This window comes from Thunnus maccoyii, chromosome 20, assembly GCF_910596095.1.
Source record: "Thunnus maccoyii chromosome 20, fThuMac1.1, whole genome shotgun sequence".
Taxonomy (NCBI): Eukaryota; Metazoa; Chordata; class Actinopteri; order Scombriformes; family Scombridae; genus Thunnus; species Thunnus maccoyii.
This window is the reverse complement of record NC_056552.1, coordinates 17,753,747-17,769,332: the sequence shown is the minus strand read 5'-3', so window position 1 is coordinate 17,769,332 and position 15,586 is coordinate 17,753,747. Positions and strand designations below refer to the sequence as shown.

General features: G+C 40.7%; 1 protein-coding gene across 2 annotated transcripts; it reads left to right on the top strand.

The window, feature by feature from the left end:
* Window positions 1-8,376: 8,376 nt before the first annotated feature.
* On the top strand, window positions 8,377-13,316 carry lrrc3ca (leucine rich repeat containing 3Ca). Of its 2 annotated transcripts, none has more exons than XM_042397599.1 (2): window positions 8,377-8,823; window positions 11,901-13,316. In XM_042397599.1, the coding sequence occupies exon 2, from the start codon at window positions 11,984-11,986 to the stop codon at window positions 12,776-12,778; it is 795 nt and encodes a 264-aa protein (XP_042253533.1). In that variant the 5' UTR covers window positions 8,377-8,823; window positions 11,901-11,983; the 3' UTR covers window positions 12,779-13,316. The 2 variants fall into 2 exon arrangements, with proteins under 2 accessions (XP_042253533.1, XP_042253534.1); XM_042397600.1 differs by having other exon boundaries at window positions 8,377-8,829.
* The last annotated feature ends 2,270 nt before the right edge of the window (window positions 13,317-15,586 follow it).

Below are 15,586 nucleotides of genomic sequence, written 5' to 3'. Positions count from 1 at the left end.
TTCACAGTAACATAAAGAATAGCTCAAGAGAGAGTACTGATGTTTCACACAAGTGCATGAGTTTGGGCTTAGACCATAGTAAAAATGTGTAGACTTGTCTAACTCCAAGTGGTTCCCAACTTGTAAGCCTAACTTAATTACCGACTCGCTTTTGGCAGATTTACGGATATCACACAAGCTACTGTATAACACTTTTTTTGTAGCATTAATATATTCTATGAATCCCAATATGCCAGCCGTACAATCCTGCAGGGTTAATAGAGATCAGAGAAACTACAGCTGCATAATCCATTCAGAATTGATAGATTTAAGAAAAGCTGAAATATTCAACACTTGTGCACATTTCATCTTATATATACAGTATCTTGTCTTTGAGCTATACCTACAAAGTCTGCAAATAATTTAACACCTTTCCGAAAAATGTTAATCTACATTACAACAAGGATTGATTCACCAGGAAGTTAAAAGTAATCACAGACACAGCTCAAGATACATGCTGATCTAAAGGTACAAGTGTCCGAAAGGTACATTTTAAAATCTGTTACAGAGGCACATTGACTGGCTAATGGGTCACTTGGATGGTTCAGATAAACAAGCCTGCCATTAGTTGTACTACTTACTTGGCTCCATTGAAGCTAGTGAAAGATTGTATCCTGGTTGGGGGGTCTATGCTGTCTCCTAACCTCTACACCCTCCCCAGCCGAAGAGAAGAAATAGGAGAACAGGCTCAAAAATGGGAGGATAAAGGGGAAAATGGAAGAAAAGGAAGCACACTGACTCTCTCAGTATTGCCTATGATTATTCCATTGTTTGTGGGTACCTTTGGGTCACCTGGGGTTCAAGTCATTACTGTCTTTTTGAATGTACAAATGTACAAAAATTGCCTTGCAAGGACAGGTTCTGTAATGTTTTCTGGGAAAGCAGTGTTGTTATTTTCCCAAAGTGTAATTTTTCTTCATTTATCAATACTCCCCCCACACACATACACACACCCTTCACTCTCTCCTTCATTTCCTCCAATCTCTCTGTCACACACGCATACACACTGTACATGATAGCTGCCTAAAAGCTATTTAGTGGTTAATGAGTTTATCTCCCCAGAAGTGTGCCTTTGTAGTTTCATGATAGCCCTCAGCTGATGTGTTTTTGCAGCTATGTATCATCGTACAGAGCTTTCCTTCGTGTATTAGAGCTGTGTTCAGTAAATAGATTGAGCAGTGCAGGATTCAAGAAAGCACTATAGAGAAAAGACAGAAGATTTTGTTCAATATTAAACCAACATATCTGGTCCAGTGGCTAGCAGTCAATGGAAATGCAGTAACCTGATTTATCTAACCATTCTGCCATTCTTATCTGTCTTCCTCTGCTATGTTACCCACTCATCTGACCTTGGCATGATAATAATAGGGCTGAGGAGTTTGAGCTGTAGGCCTAGTTCAGCAGGTGTAGTGGAGTGTATGTACACAAATACACCCACAGCTGCACACATGAATGAAGGTGCAAGCACACAGTAGGCTACAGTTTGATTTTGTACAGCCAGAAAGACAGATTTATCCCCCTTTAAGAAATATAAAATAATGTGCCAACTGCCCTTGCTCATTCTTTTTTCATATAACACAAAGGAATGGATATGGTTTGCTGGAGTCAGAGCAGAGACACACCAGCTGCACCTGCCACTTCCACTCTGCCAGATTGAAGGCTCTGTTTCAGTCAGTGTTACTATGCTTCAAGCCACTTCACCTTCATTTGTTAAGTTTACTTATTGTTGCCTGTGTTCCCGTGCCTAACCCTGTTTCCTGTCTCCTGCAGTTCCGTCTGCTCTGTCTTGGCCCCTGTCTCCAGCCCCTCGTCTCGTCTCGTCAGCCCTGCTTCCCTGCCCTGGATCCCTGCTCTTCCAAGCTTCCAGCCCAAGCCTCAGACCCAGGTTCCCAGTTTCCAGCCGAATCCTCAGCCCCAGGTTTCAAGCTTCCAGCCCAGGCCCCAGCCCCAGTTTCCCAGTTACCAGCCCAATCCTCAGCCCCAGGTTCCCAGCTTCCAGCCAAAGCCCCTGCCCCAGTTTCCCAGTTACCAGTCTGCATTCCCTTTCCCCAGCCTTTGCATTAAATACCTATCTCCTCACCAATTAGTGTCCGCACTTGGGTTCATCTGTTCCGTCCCTTGTAAAACCTTCAAAATATAATATTTTTGATTCCCGTCCTTGACGAAGAGACTATTTACATTCTTCTAAATGTAATAAAGTTTTAACTGGAGCACATGGGAGTATTGATTGTCTTTTGGGAGATATAATTCACTGTTACCATCAAAATATATTCCATCACCTCATCAAAACTGTTTACAACTGTTTATAAGAGACTCTATATATAACAGATAAATAAATAAAGGATTAACAAAACACAATAATCAGATTACTTTGTCACTCTAGCAGTTTGACATTTGTCAAAAGCATACAAAATTCGCTTACCAGCAAACTCACAAATAAAGATGTTATATCCCATTTGTTTAATCTGTACACAAACTGAAGTGTAAAGGTCATCTTTAAACCTCAGTTTGTGTATTTGCGGTTTTACAAGGAGTTTTGCGCCATACATGTATGTACATATACATATACATATAACCACCTACTATACGCATGTCACTTTTTCTTTACCATTTAATATATATCTCAGCACTCCTTGCACTCTTTGCACTTCTTTGCACTATTTGTATTCTGTTTACAGTTCACCTATATATAGTCATTCCTTGTGTATCTTGTTGTGTGTAAGTACATTGATAGCCACTAAACTGGAGTCAAATTCTAAATATATGTGTAAACCATAGACTGTATAAAGGTGTAAACGCACTTGGCCAGTAAAGATGATTCTGATTCTGATGTGCCTTGCTAACGCATAGTAACAACCAGGCTCCAGGAAGTCAATGGGCCCGGCCAAGAAATAAACGCACACATAAACCCCCATAGGACCCAAAACTGTCATCTTTACACTTTGGTTTTTGTACAGATTACACAAATGAGATATATTGTGTTGATCAGTGGGTTTCTAGAGGAGCTGGTAACTTCAGACCGAGTCAGGCTAACAGTTTCCTCCTGTTTACAGTCTCTGTTAGCTTAGCTAACAATCTCCTGCTGCCTTTAACTATATTTGAGAGTGGTATTGATCTTCTCATCTAAGTCTCAGCAAGAGTGTGGATAATTTGATTTCTTGAACTGTCTGTAACTGTAGCTATTCCTTAATGGTAAAAATCTATCTACAGTATACTTACTTTTTAGACGATTTAAGAGGATACAGTTTTGTCATTTTCAAGTCTACCATTACTATTCTAATCCTTTAACACACTCACACAGACTTCTTGTCTAGTACTAGTGGGCAGTTTGAAAGAGCGAATACTAAGTACTTTGCATCCAAAAATAGTCCCCCATCTGAAATGCTGAGAGACGTTAGCAAAGTAGATGGAAACCCACGCTCTGAGTACCACCTGCTTTCCTGTTTATTTATTGATGGGCCTGTGTTTTCTGAGGCCTGATGCAGCTTGACTGTTGGGGAAGTGGGGGAGAAAGAAACTTCATGTGTCATAGATCTGTTGATAGCTGTCTAAAGAGGCTGTTTGGAACAGCTTGATGTCCCTTGTCAAAAAAAGGATAGTGCGGCTTTAAAGATATTAGTGTGACAGGTAAACAACTGCTTCCTCCAACTGAGTACTTGACATGTATGTCAGAGCTCTTTCAAAAAGAGAGCTTGGAATGTGTGAAACATATATAGGTTGACAAGATTGACACTGATCAGGATGATTTTCAACATGCTTCTTTTTTTCTTCATCTTGGCTTCCCATCCACCAAAGACCACCAGAGCTGGTCTCATGTTACAACATGTGACAGCAAAACAGAGCTATTTGAAATAACTGACACTTGATTGTTGCTTTTGACATTCATACACTTTGTGGAATATTCTATAGCCTGATAATCCAACTGAATTCCACTACTTGATTTTAAAGGAATAGGTTGATATTCTGGGAAAAACAGTATGCTTTTTCACTTTTTTGGAGAGATACACAAGCTACACTCGGGAGACAGTTATCTTAGCTTAGCATACGGACTAAACAAACAATATATAACATGTTAATTAGGGAGCTTTACAGGTGCTGGTAGGCGGATTTGTTCACCTTTGGACAAATCCAGGTAAGCAGTTTCCTCATGTTTCTAGTTCTTATTTATTTATTTATTTATTTATTTAATTTGTAAGGGACCATGTACAATATTAAACATAAAAGTTACCATTTGATGTACTGTGCCAGAGTTAGCTTATAGCTAATATATAGCTTATGCTAAACTATTCAAAGTGTCTCTTAACTGCAGCCCCATATTTACCATACAAACATAAGAGTGGTATCAATTTTCTCGTCTAACTCTCGTCAAGAAAGCAAATTTCCTAAAATATCAAAATATTTCTTTAAAAAAATATTGTTACACAAACAGTTAAGTGCTTACATGAGTCAAATAACACCTCTGCCCCTATTTAATTTCTTTCTCAAAGATTGTTCCTTGAGAAACTTAACTGTGTTAGCGTGGCAGATGTGTGTTTCTCCCCTGGAGTTTGCTCCATCATGAGTTTAAGTGAATTTGCTTGAGTTCATCTCAGTGTTTCTCCTCAGTAATTATTTCCTGGCTAAGACTAGTCACATTTCTTCCTGTGGGTGTTCGATGATGTAGAGCTTAATATGTCTGATATGAAAACACTCAACTGGAATGAAGTAATGATGAAAAAGAGAAACTTTCAAAATTCAATTACAGCTTCGTGTTCACTCTGCGCATTTAGCTCAGTCAATTTTCAGGTGTGTGACACATTAAAAGTAGGAAAACAAATCTCGATTACTCAAACTATACAGAAATCGTGCAGAACAGGAAAAATAAAGAGTAACCCTTAGATGACATACAAAAAGCACCTGTGAGTTCTTAAATGTAACTCATGAATATTTATTGTTTTAACATAACCTTTGCAGGCATTTTAACAGTGTTAAAGGAAGAAAATAACACGTACAATAAACCTCTGACATACAGCATTGAAGGATATTTACTCTGTTTAGTTTTTGGGTTCATGTTTTAGCCATCACATTTCACGCAGTGTCCTTGGAAGTCCATAACATGACCTTTAAGGTGAACACCCCTCCCTGGCTGTCATTGTGAATATGTCTGGGAGACACAATGAAGGACTAAGAGTTATTAATTACTTTAAAAGGGCAGTGGAAAACAGCTTCAGCCACCTCTATCCTGTGTTGGCAGGCGACTATAAAAACTTAACATTTAAGATATCACGTATCAAATTCAGTGACGTCACTCTGCTGATTGTTCACACTTATTATAAGAAATGTTACCACAGGGTGTTTCACAAACATAACAGTTATAAATTTGCAGCAAATCAAACATCTTATAGTTTCCCTTTTTTTTTATAACAGTTTTTCTTCAGCAAGGTCATAACTAATATGGAAGCAGACTGGATAAACCAGCTTCACTGTCGGGCAGAGTGAAAAATAGAGTACCCTGACCTGAATGGTATTGATTGAGATAAGACTCAATGCATAAATCATGACTGTGAATGTATCAATCAAATTCAGATGCCATTTGGCCCACCACTTTGTTTCCAGAGTGAAATATCTTAACAACTATCAGATAGATTGGCATGAAAATGTCCACAGATGTTCATGATCCTCAGAAGATGAAACCTACTGACTTTGGTGATCCCCTCATCTTTCCTCTAGCGCCACCATGAGGTTAACATTTGTGGTTATGAGTGAAATTTCTCTTAGATCCTGGGATGTATTGCCACACAATTTTGTACAGACATTCATGATCCCCTCAGGATAAATTGTGATAACTTTGGTGGTCTGACTTTTCATCTAGCGTCATCATCAAAGTGTAAGTGTAGTCAAAAGTGTAATTTCTCCAATACTTTGGTTTATGACCACAATACTGCAAAACAAATTAAATTCCCAGTCTCAGCTGTATCTTGTGTTTAGTGGGTTAGTGCCCTAAACTATATTAATATAAAAATTATGTTTTTGTTGTTGTTTTTTTGAGCTACAAACAACATCAACCATTTGGAACATGCCATAGGAGCATGAAGGAGCATTCATAATCTGCTTTTACTGCAGATTCAAGACTCCAAAGCTTGTGGTTAGAAGCTTTTGACAAGTCTCAGTCAGCTGTATCTCTGTCAGTGGGGAACTCAACAAGGATCAATGAATATCTACAACACTTTCATATTCCCAGTCCATTGTTTCCTTAATGTCAGTTGATATCAGACTTCAAAGACTAGGCTCCTCACAGGGAAGATGAGGTGAGGTGACCCCCCTGTTACTGGCGGTGGCAGGTAAATCCTTTTAATACACCTTTCTCACAGTTTTTGATTAAAAGGTTCAAGACATGCAAGGAAATAAATAAATAAAGCAGGGTAATGTTGTATTCACAAAGACAAGGCAGGACTTTGATCTTGCTCAGGGACGAGGTGTAAGCTGGGAGCCAGACTCAAGAGACAGTGTGTGTGTGTGTGTGTGTGTGTTTGTGTGTGCTAAAGTATATATATATGTATGTGTGAGCAAGCAAAGAAAAAGTGGGTTAGACAATGAGAGTGAAAGGGAGAGTGATACCTCATTAATATGAGTCCTTTTGTTCCACTGCAACTCGGAAAACTGCACACAGAAAAGGCTAATGGCAAAACATTCCCACCTTGTTGAGGTGACATTGTAGAAACTTTGGTACGAGCATTTTCACAGCCCAACTTCACACTCAGCATTTTGACTCCATGGATTAATGTTCGCTTGCAGGTATGCCACCTGCACTGGTATTGGAGTAAAAAAGATGAGAGCCTGAGCCAGCTTTGAGTTTCTTGACAGACTGGAGAGGAAAAAAGTCAGGGAAGGGGGGAAAACTAACTTTGATCCACTTGAAAGTACAGTCTATCAGGACTAATGCTTGGTTGATAATGCATACAAAGCTGCCAACTGCAGCAGAACATTTGAAGTAATCCGATAAAGCTGGGGAAGAGTGATTGCCAGTGCACTCTCCTCTGTCGATGAGGAAAGTAATCCTATTTTCTGCTGTTTCATTGTCATATGCTCTCCCACCTATCTGATCTTCTCGTAATTGACGAGAACAGTGTCATGACCGCAGGGTTGTCAAAGCAGTGAATACAGAGCAGCAACAATGAGCACCATGTTGCACAGCATGTGTTACTCATAGGGACTGAGATACACCACTGTGTTATGGTGGTTTTATTATTAATCAATCAATCAACCTTTACCAATGAGACCAAGGGAATACACGCTACACGCAGGCTAACCTAAACCTAACTAGTAAAATAATTCAGAGGACTAAATAAAATATAAAACGTAGTAGCCCAATATGACTGACTTTTGCATTGTGGAGCTGCATCTCCTGCAGGTTGATCTGGATGCTCCACTATTAAGTTCACAATGAGACGAGAAAAGTGAGTCCAACGAACTGACAAGTGATTAAGAATATCCTAAATGACATACAGGAACATTTTTTGCTATTGAAAGAACTGGTTTTGTATTTGGTTTTTGTATCTAAACTGTTGTAACTGTTTTTTCCAATGATGTTAAGCACAATCTTGTGCCAAGCTAGGCTGTATCTTCATAGATAGATATATACAATTGAAACACTAAGACCTGGAATTTTCATTTTCAAGAGCATTTATGAAGGGATATGAAAAATATATGTTAGAGATCAGTAATATCTGACTCTAACTGGTCACAAAAAGAAAGAAAGAAATACTCACAGCTGCAGTTAATCACACACAGTCTATCACTCCAAAGCACCAGGGAGGGAGTTTGGGTGGAGCAGCCTACTTTATTGATTTTAATTCCATTAATACCATATGACTGGCTGCTTGGCAGACTCGGTCAGTGCCCATGAACGTCTGTTTTCATAGTGGATTTGATTGGGCTTCCTTATCGGCGGGCAGCAGGCAGGAAAAGGGCCTGGAGACAGCCAAAGATCCACATCCCTGTAAGCCAGGCAGTATGTTTGAAACAAGAAGCTTCAGATCAACTATGATTAATGTGGGCTCCCAACTCAACTGCTCCATGTTTGAGCATTGCACTGTGTATGAGATCACATTGTGTGTGTGTGTGTGTGTGTGTGTGTGTGTGTGTGTGTGTGTGTGTGTGTGTGTGTGTGTGTGTGTGTCTGTGTGTGTGTGTGTGTCTGTGAGTGTGTGTGTGTGCATGAGAGGTGGGGGTGGGGGTACTTTGTTGGCACCTGATACATGCACATTAAAGCCACTTCACTTCCACTAATCAACAGATGCATATAAATGAATGTAATCATGCCATTACAAATTTGCATGAATGCATTTCCAACTCTCAGATCCTCCCAGCAGCGTGAATTATACCCAGCTATTAAGGCGAGTTCTGTGCGTAAATGCATTGCGCGCGTGTGTCTGCCATTTTCAACATTGCATAATATTCATTTTTTTTGTCATATACATGGATCAGAGTCGGTGAGACACCGCCATCAATGACAGGCTTCTCCTTTGACAATTCGCACCGGCTCCAGCAATGCTGCCTAGTTTTTTGGTTGCGTGGAAACTAAAAGGCTGCACTGAGCGAGCCCTGAACTGTAGAAGCATTTCCAGTGGCGCGTCGTGGCTGCCACAGCGGCTCCCAGCACAAGTTTAACGAGCTACGAGAGGACCTGATGGAAGCCAAACCAAAATATTGACCGAAACGCCTTTTGGGGAGCGCACTGTACGATTTTACGAGGACACTTTCTGAGACACACATCATGGGAAGAAGAGGAGAGGCGGCACAGACGTGAGTGTGTGTGTTTTTTACTGATCAAAATGCATATGTTTTTCTTGGTGATATTGCCTGATTCTGCACAATTTGGATTCATATAAGAGAGTCTATTTGGTAGGGGTTTCTATATGTGACTGGTGCAGGAAACAAGCAGTGGATTGTGCGACTGTTTACCACCGACTAAAACAGGATGAAAGAAAAACTTAACACGGGGAAGCCTATTAGTTCCCACGAGGCATAGTCTTTATCTCCGGTCTTTTGACTTCATTTTCCATCAGATGCTTGTTGCTTATGAGTAGAATATAAATTTAAGCAGGAACTGGTACAAAACCCATTGTTTGGCATTCATTTTGTATATAAAATGTCCTCAGCTTGTGAATACTATACATTAAAGTTTGAAAGTAATGGATCAGTATAGCAGAAAGTTTATCTTGAGATTATGAATTTTGAAGTTCATCTTGACGAGATATTTTCATTATAAGATCAAACCTTTTCTAATTTCCAACATACATTAAATGCCACTGTTACACTATTAACACTGCTGTGACAGTGTGCATGCATGTTGCTCTATAGGTAAAGTCAACAAGATTATTCTGTGGGGGTAAAATGAAGACTTCAGGTACAATGGAAATCTGCCAAGCACAGTGTTTTGCTCTAAAGGAACAAAAAGAGCATCTTCAGTAATCGACATTGACACTGAGTAGGGGGGACGGGAGTGGATGGAGCTAAGAGCACTGAAATTTGATTACAGTTACATTAAAAACCTGTGTTTCAAGTTAAGGACATCAATGTTTACAGCCGGGCCATAAAGAGGTCAGATTAATACATGAAAAATACCATGTCACAAAACATATTAATTTTGTGTTGCCTTTTAATGCCTCTGATGTTTAGGTTTGAGTGCAAATTACTGCTTCCAAAGGTGCCAAAGACTTGTCAGTGCAGCACTGACAGCAGCAAATTTATGAGGCGAAAAACTGACCTTTGGCTGCAAGAGTGCTGTATTTATTGTGTAAATTAAAAGCAGGAGAGTTATTTATCACAGAAGTAAGAAATGACTTTACGGACACTGACGATGTCCTCACCTGATTTAGAGGTCTTTAGATTTATTGTATTTGCAGTATATGGCAGAATGTGTGGCGGGGTTGTGTTTGTTGTGAGGGTATTGACCATTAGTAAAATTAAAGTCTTTTTGCTAATGATGTCTTTGGAAACATATTTTGAATGGAGTACAGTTTTTGAAAATCTGATTGAGATTTATACTGATGCACCACCCTTCAACTCATTAGGTTTATACCCTTTCTTGTGTGTTTATCTCATCCATAGGCGACATGTCTGTTCATTCACAAGCTGTCTTCATCTGTCCCTGTGACTAACTAACATTTGCCCCTTTCCTCGATATCTCATTAGTGTCACAGTGTTCTCAATGTTGTCATTGTAATGTTACCCCTCTCTTTAAATCCTCTTGATATCGTTCTTTCTCTCACAACCCTACACTCGTGTGTCCAATTTCCCTTCTTGCCCACATGCTTTCTCCACCTCCTCCTCCTCCTCCTCCGTCAAAAACCTTATGCTCCTGCTCCCCCATTATCTCTCAGCAAAATACCAGGCTGGCATGCTGTGTGACAGGAAAAGTACAGCCTTTGCAGGAGCATAACGTTACCCATTCAGTTTAGGCGAGACTCTTTATATCCTTGGCTGTTAAGCTGCATCTGTCATGCTATTTTACTTGCTCATACACCGTGTTGACACTAAGTGCAGAGGGAAATCCTTTGGAAGTTGCTTTGCCTGGCCTCGATGAAGATGTATGGATAAACATCTCATGTCTGATGGAGGCAAATTACAGCAGTCAGAGCTTAATAACAGAGGCTTCATGTGTGCTTTGCCCTGGTGCATCAACCTCCATCTCGCCCAATGACTCATTATTGGGGTTGTCTGGCAGGCATCTCTTAAACCGGGAGTAACACAATGAGTGTTATTAGCTGTGCCTCGTAGACAAATCATCTGTCCGCCCTCACACACACATATACACTACCACCACCAATGCCACTACAGGCTGTCCTCTACCCCCCAACGTCATGTGATACTCAGAGGTACTTAGAGATCGATTTCATTTTTTAATCTTGGTAAGTGGATCTTGCTCAGTCTCCATCCATTTTGAAGAAATTAAGAAGTCTGGTTGAACTCTGTGGTTCCTTTTTGTCTCAAAGAAGACAGGCCATCACATTGACTGTTTTGTTGGCCTTGGCGCTGTGTTTAGCATTAGCATTTACCCCAACAAAAGGATTGGGTAGCCAACACTGATGCTACACTGACTTAAGGAGTTTTTCCTTAAGAGGATTAGTAACAGGATAGGAGGTAGCCCTGATCAGCTATTAATGAAGTGTGTTAGGGTGGGTAGACCTGCTATTTCCAAAGGCTTACATACAAAATATAAAGTGTAATTTTATCTTAGCTACCTGTGTTACTTGCACTGCTGACTAATTGACCTTATGGACTAGCGACAGCATAGCTTGACAGACACCAAGCTAGGAAAGTTATAATGGTCGCTTTCTAGAATGACAGCTAAGTTTAAGAAAGAATTGGAAACATGATATATAAAACTACATAAAAATCTAGCTGGCCTTTAAAAGCCCAATATGTTTCATTCAGAACATTTGTTCCTCTTGGTGTCACATCATTATGTTAATGCCAGTCCCTGTGTACTGAAATAGCCCTGCACCGCAGGGATGTCAATTATAAAAGAAGCACAGTGACACCAAAGGATTTTCTTAGCTTGTTTATTGTGCTGGTATGAAGGGAATGTTTGATCCTTAGACTTTCCTAGATATACAACAGAAGTGCAGTTGTTTCTGGCCACCAACATGCTGAAATGAGCATGTAGCATTACCACTGCATCCTCACTGCAATTAAACAAGCTACTATACACCCAATTTGTGTGTTAAATAACACTGAGGCGTTTGAAGAATATTGTTAATCACCCATGTTTTATGTAGCGAAAGCATTTTGTGCTTCTCGTTTTATTCCTTTTATTTCCAAATGGCTTGTTTCCCATCACTCCTAATATGATTTTGTGTTGTTTTATTATGTCATAGGCTCAACAGCTACTGGGGAAGTTGATGTGTACTTCAGCCCCTTCATCCAGGTGGTCCTCCCTGGAGCATGCCCATATCCCACAATGTCCCTGCTGGCAGACTGGCTACTGCGCCACTCAGTGGTCATGTGTTTGCTGCTGCACAGCCTGGTGCTGATGACCTTTTGCTTCCACCATGCTGCCACCAGTTGCTCCAAGAATTGCTATTGCTCTGAGAGCGAGAGCGGCGGAAAGACGGTGCGCTGCAGCAATCTGCAGCTCACAGAGATCCCCCAGGACATCCCCAATGACACACGACGTGTCTACTTGGACTTCAACCTCTTCACTACAGTCCCAACTAATGCTTTTTCAGGTTTGCCTCATCTGGTTGAGCTGGATCTATCACACAATGAGTTAAGTCAGCTGGAACCAGGGGCATTCAGAGGCCTGGGCTCCTCACTACAGTTCCTAGACCTTTCTTCTAACAAGTTAGTCAATTTTAACCCTGAGTCCTTTGAGGGCCTGCGGGCTCGCGCCAACTTAACAAACAATCCATGGCATTGTGACTGCAACTTGCAGATGGCTATGCCTCACGTTCACCTGGAGCCTGCATCATTGACGGGCATTGTGTGCCAGACTTCAGATCCAGAGGAAATACGTGTTCAAGGACTTGCCTTCCTGTTGGTGCCAGACATAGATCTATGTGTGGTGATGAAGAGGACTACAGATGTGGCCATGCTGGTCGTCATGTTTGGCTGGTTCACCATGGTCATCTCCTACCTGGTCTACTATGTCAGGGCTAATCAGGAGGATGCCCGCAGACACCTGGAGTATCTCAAGTCATTGCCCAGCAGACAGGGCAAGTCAGAGGAGTCTTCCACCATTAGTACTGTGGTATAGGGCTGACGGAACTACACACTGGACCTGAAGTGGTAACCCTCACTAAACAGGATGGAGTTACAACAACAACAACTACATGGTCATCATCAGTTGTAGACAGTTCTGCCTAGCTGTTGTAATGGAGCCAAGGTGGGCAACAAGACATGTACCTGCACAAGAAAACCAGGCCGATACAACCTAGCCTAGATGAATTATTCATCTTTCAGTGGCCCATTAGGAGTTTTTGTTGGCTGACTTGATGGTCTACTCTGTGCACTAAGGGAGTAAAAGCAGTGGCATGTTTTTGGTGAACTCCAAATATGGGATGTAAATGGGATTTATTCAGTGGTGCATGCACCTTGATGCGCCTCTCTGACACACATATTATTCAGGAGGCAACATCAAACAGCAACAGCGGAATAAGCAACACCAATGTTGGGAACTGTTACTTCAGTCCATGTACAACTCTTTTCAGTTACAATCATCCTTATTTTACTCACCAGTATATTATCAGTAAAATGATGTTTTACAATAAAATAGCTGTTTGTGGATTTCTCTTTTTGTTTGTTGAGATGTAACATTAGAATCAATGCCACAAGCCTCCACCAAAGCAAGAAAATGCATTTAAGTATTTTGAACTTGAATCACTCTTAAGCAGATTCATACTCAGCTCACTATGCTGATGTATCGGATCGCTGTGTGATGAAGGACTCATCAGTTATTCTGTGATGCTTTTGATAATAGCTTCTGTACCAGAGTTCCATATTGATGAGAACCGCAGACCTCCAAGCTGCCTTTGGATATTATTATTATTATTATTATTATTATTATTATTATTATTATTATTATTATTATTATTATTATGTGAGGAAAACCCTGATATTTCTGCTGTATAGAGCTGATTTTTCTCGCCACCATAACAAAAAAATGTTATTCCTAAATAAGCTATAACACATCTCAGTACTCTACATTGTCCTTAAAGAGACTCATAATTTTCTTTAAATAGCCAGTTTCCTGGGGTGTTTCTCCATGTCAGGCAATTAGAAATTGTAATCGATTTAGTAAATGCAAGGATGTAGGAGGATGTAAGCTTGGTGAGGAGGAAATGAGCTGAAACTCATTGTCACACAGTGGTGAAGGACAATTTGATTGAATCCTGTTAGCCACCAGATAGAAACAAACTTTATAAAGGCATAAAAGTCAATGCCTATCTGATATCAGAAACACACTGCACCTCTGGAGTTACTCCTCAGCATAATATGCCAATATTGAGATGCCATTCCTTAGTCACAAGCCAATAACTATGTACGCAATATCATCTCATTGTCAGAAAAGGTTGATTTGAGAAGCAGAGAATTAGAGGTTACCGCAGTGCAGCTGTCATGAAATGACTTGTAACCCAAATGAGGATGAGATCTTCATATTCTGGTAGGAAAAGCCCCTCAGCAAGCACGCATTACTCTCCCCTCTTCACCCAGAGTAATTAAGGGAACACAGGAATCCTTCATGATCACACCTTGTTATCTAGACAGGGCCTCTCCCTCTGTGCTGTTTTTCATTCTCTCTCATGCCTTTAATAAGCACCCAGGGTGCCTCTGGGAGCCATATTGTCTGATGCAGTCACTCCCATGGGTTTTCCAAATAACATTTATGAGGCCATGACCTGCTGGTCCATTTAAAAGAGCTGCCAGGGATGTGAATCTCCTATTTCACCAGACCGTGGCAAAGAGGATGCATTTGTATCTCCTCTGATGAAATCATCAATACAAACTGAGACCACAAAAGGGAAATGTGTTTGAAAGGAGATGTAATTTAATCCATGTCAGACTTTGCACTCTAAAATGAGCTCTTGCCTTTTTCACAGAGCAAGGTAAGAATAGCCCAGTGCAGTGCTGAATAATGAAATTTGATGTTTAAGATGTGGGAAATGGTTTGTCAACAAAGGTATCCCTATGTCAGACACACACATGCCTCCAGAGCAGAGCAAGACCAATATATTATTTATGGTGACCATAAAAAAACACTTGAGCAGAAAATCTGGGAATGCACCCATCATCTTATGTGACCCAATTCTCGAGGAGAAATTAAGGGAGGACGCCACGGGGGATCAGCTGCCCCCCTCTCTGCTGCCTGGCGTACCCTTGCTTGGGTAAAGCACTTTCCAAATGCCCTTTGGGTGCCGCAAGGGTCCAGAGGACTCGCAATGACAGCCAAAGTCAGTTTTACCTCATCCTCAAACTGCCTGTTTCCCAAAGGCAACGCCTCAGTCTTTTATAAGACATTTTGGTAAATACGCTTATTCACTTTCTTGCCAAGAGTTAGATGAGAAGATCAATACCACTCTCTCTGAGAGTGGTATTAATCTTCTCTCTTAACTCGGTAAAAAAGCAAATACATTTACGCATTTATGTCAAAGTATTCCTTTAAGAAAACCAGCAGTGTGTAGGTTCACTATTAAACCAATTATTTGTTTATTTTCTCTGTTCTAGTAATTCTTGAAGTGCTTGTTTGTTCTTTTTCTGTTACTTTTTTTGCTACCTATACCTGCTTAACAGTTTCCATGCTCCACGGTTTCTATTAATAGGCTGAGTTTGTTTTACAGAAAACAATGATATTGATCTTGACAGAGTTAATCTTAAGGAAGCCCAGGTACAGCCTCCTGTGATGAGCAGGAGGTTCAACAGTACTGAAAAATAGATGGTAAGCCTCTCTCTCTGACATTTCCTGCCACACACACAGCTCCCTCCTTCCCTCTTTCCTCTGATAACAGACTCACACGGTGGCTTTGAGACCAGCCACTGTTAGGGGAGGCTCACCACGAGAGGAGAT

Bases quoted from the DNA above. Each gene is read 5' to 3' on its own strand.
- lrrc3ca (XM_042397599.1), top strand. From the start codon at position 11,984: ATGTCCCTGCTGGCAGACTGGCTACTGCGCCACTCAGTGGTCATGTGT.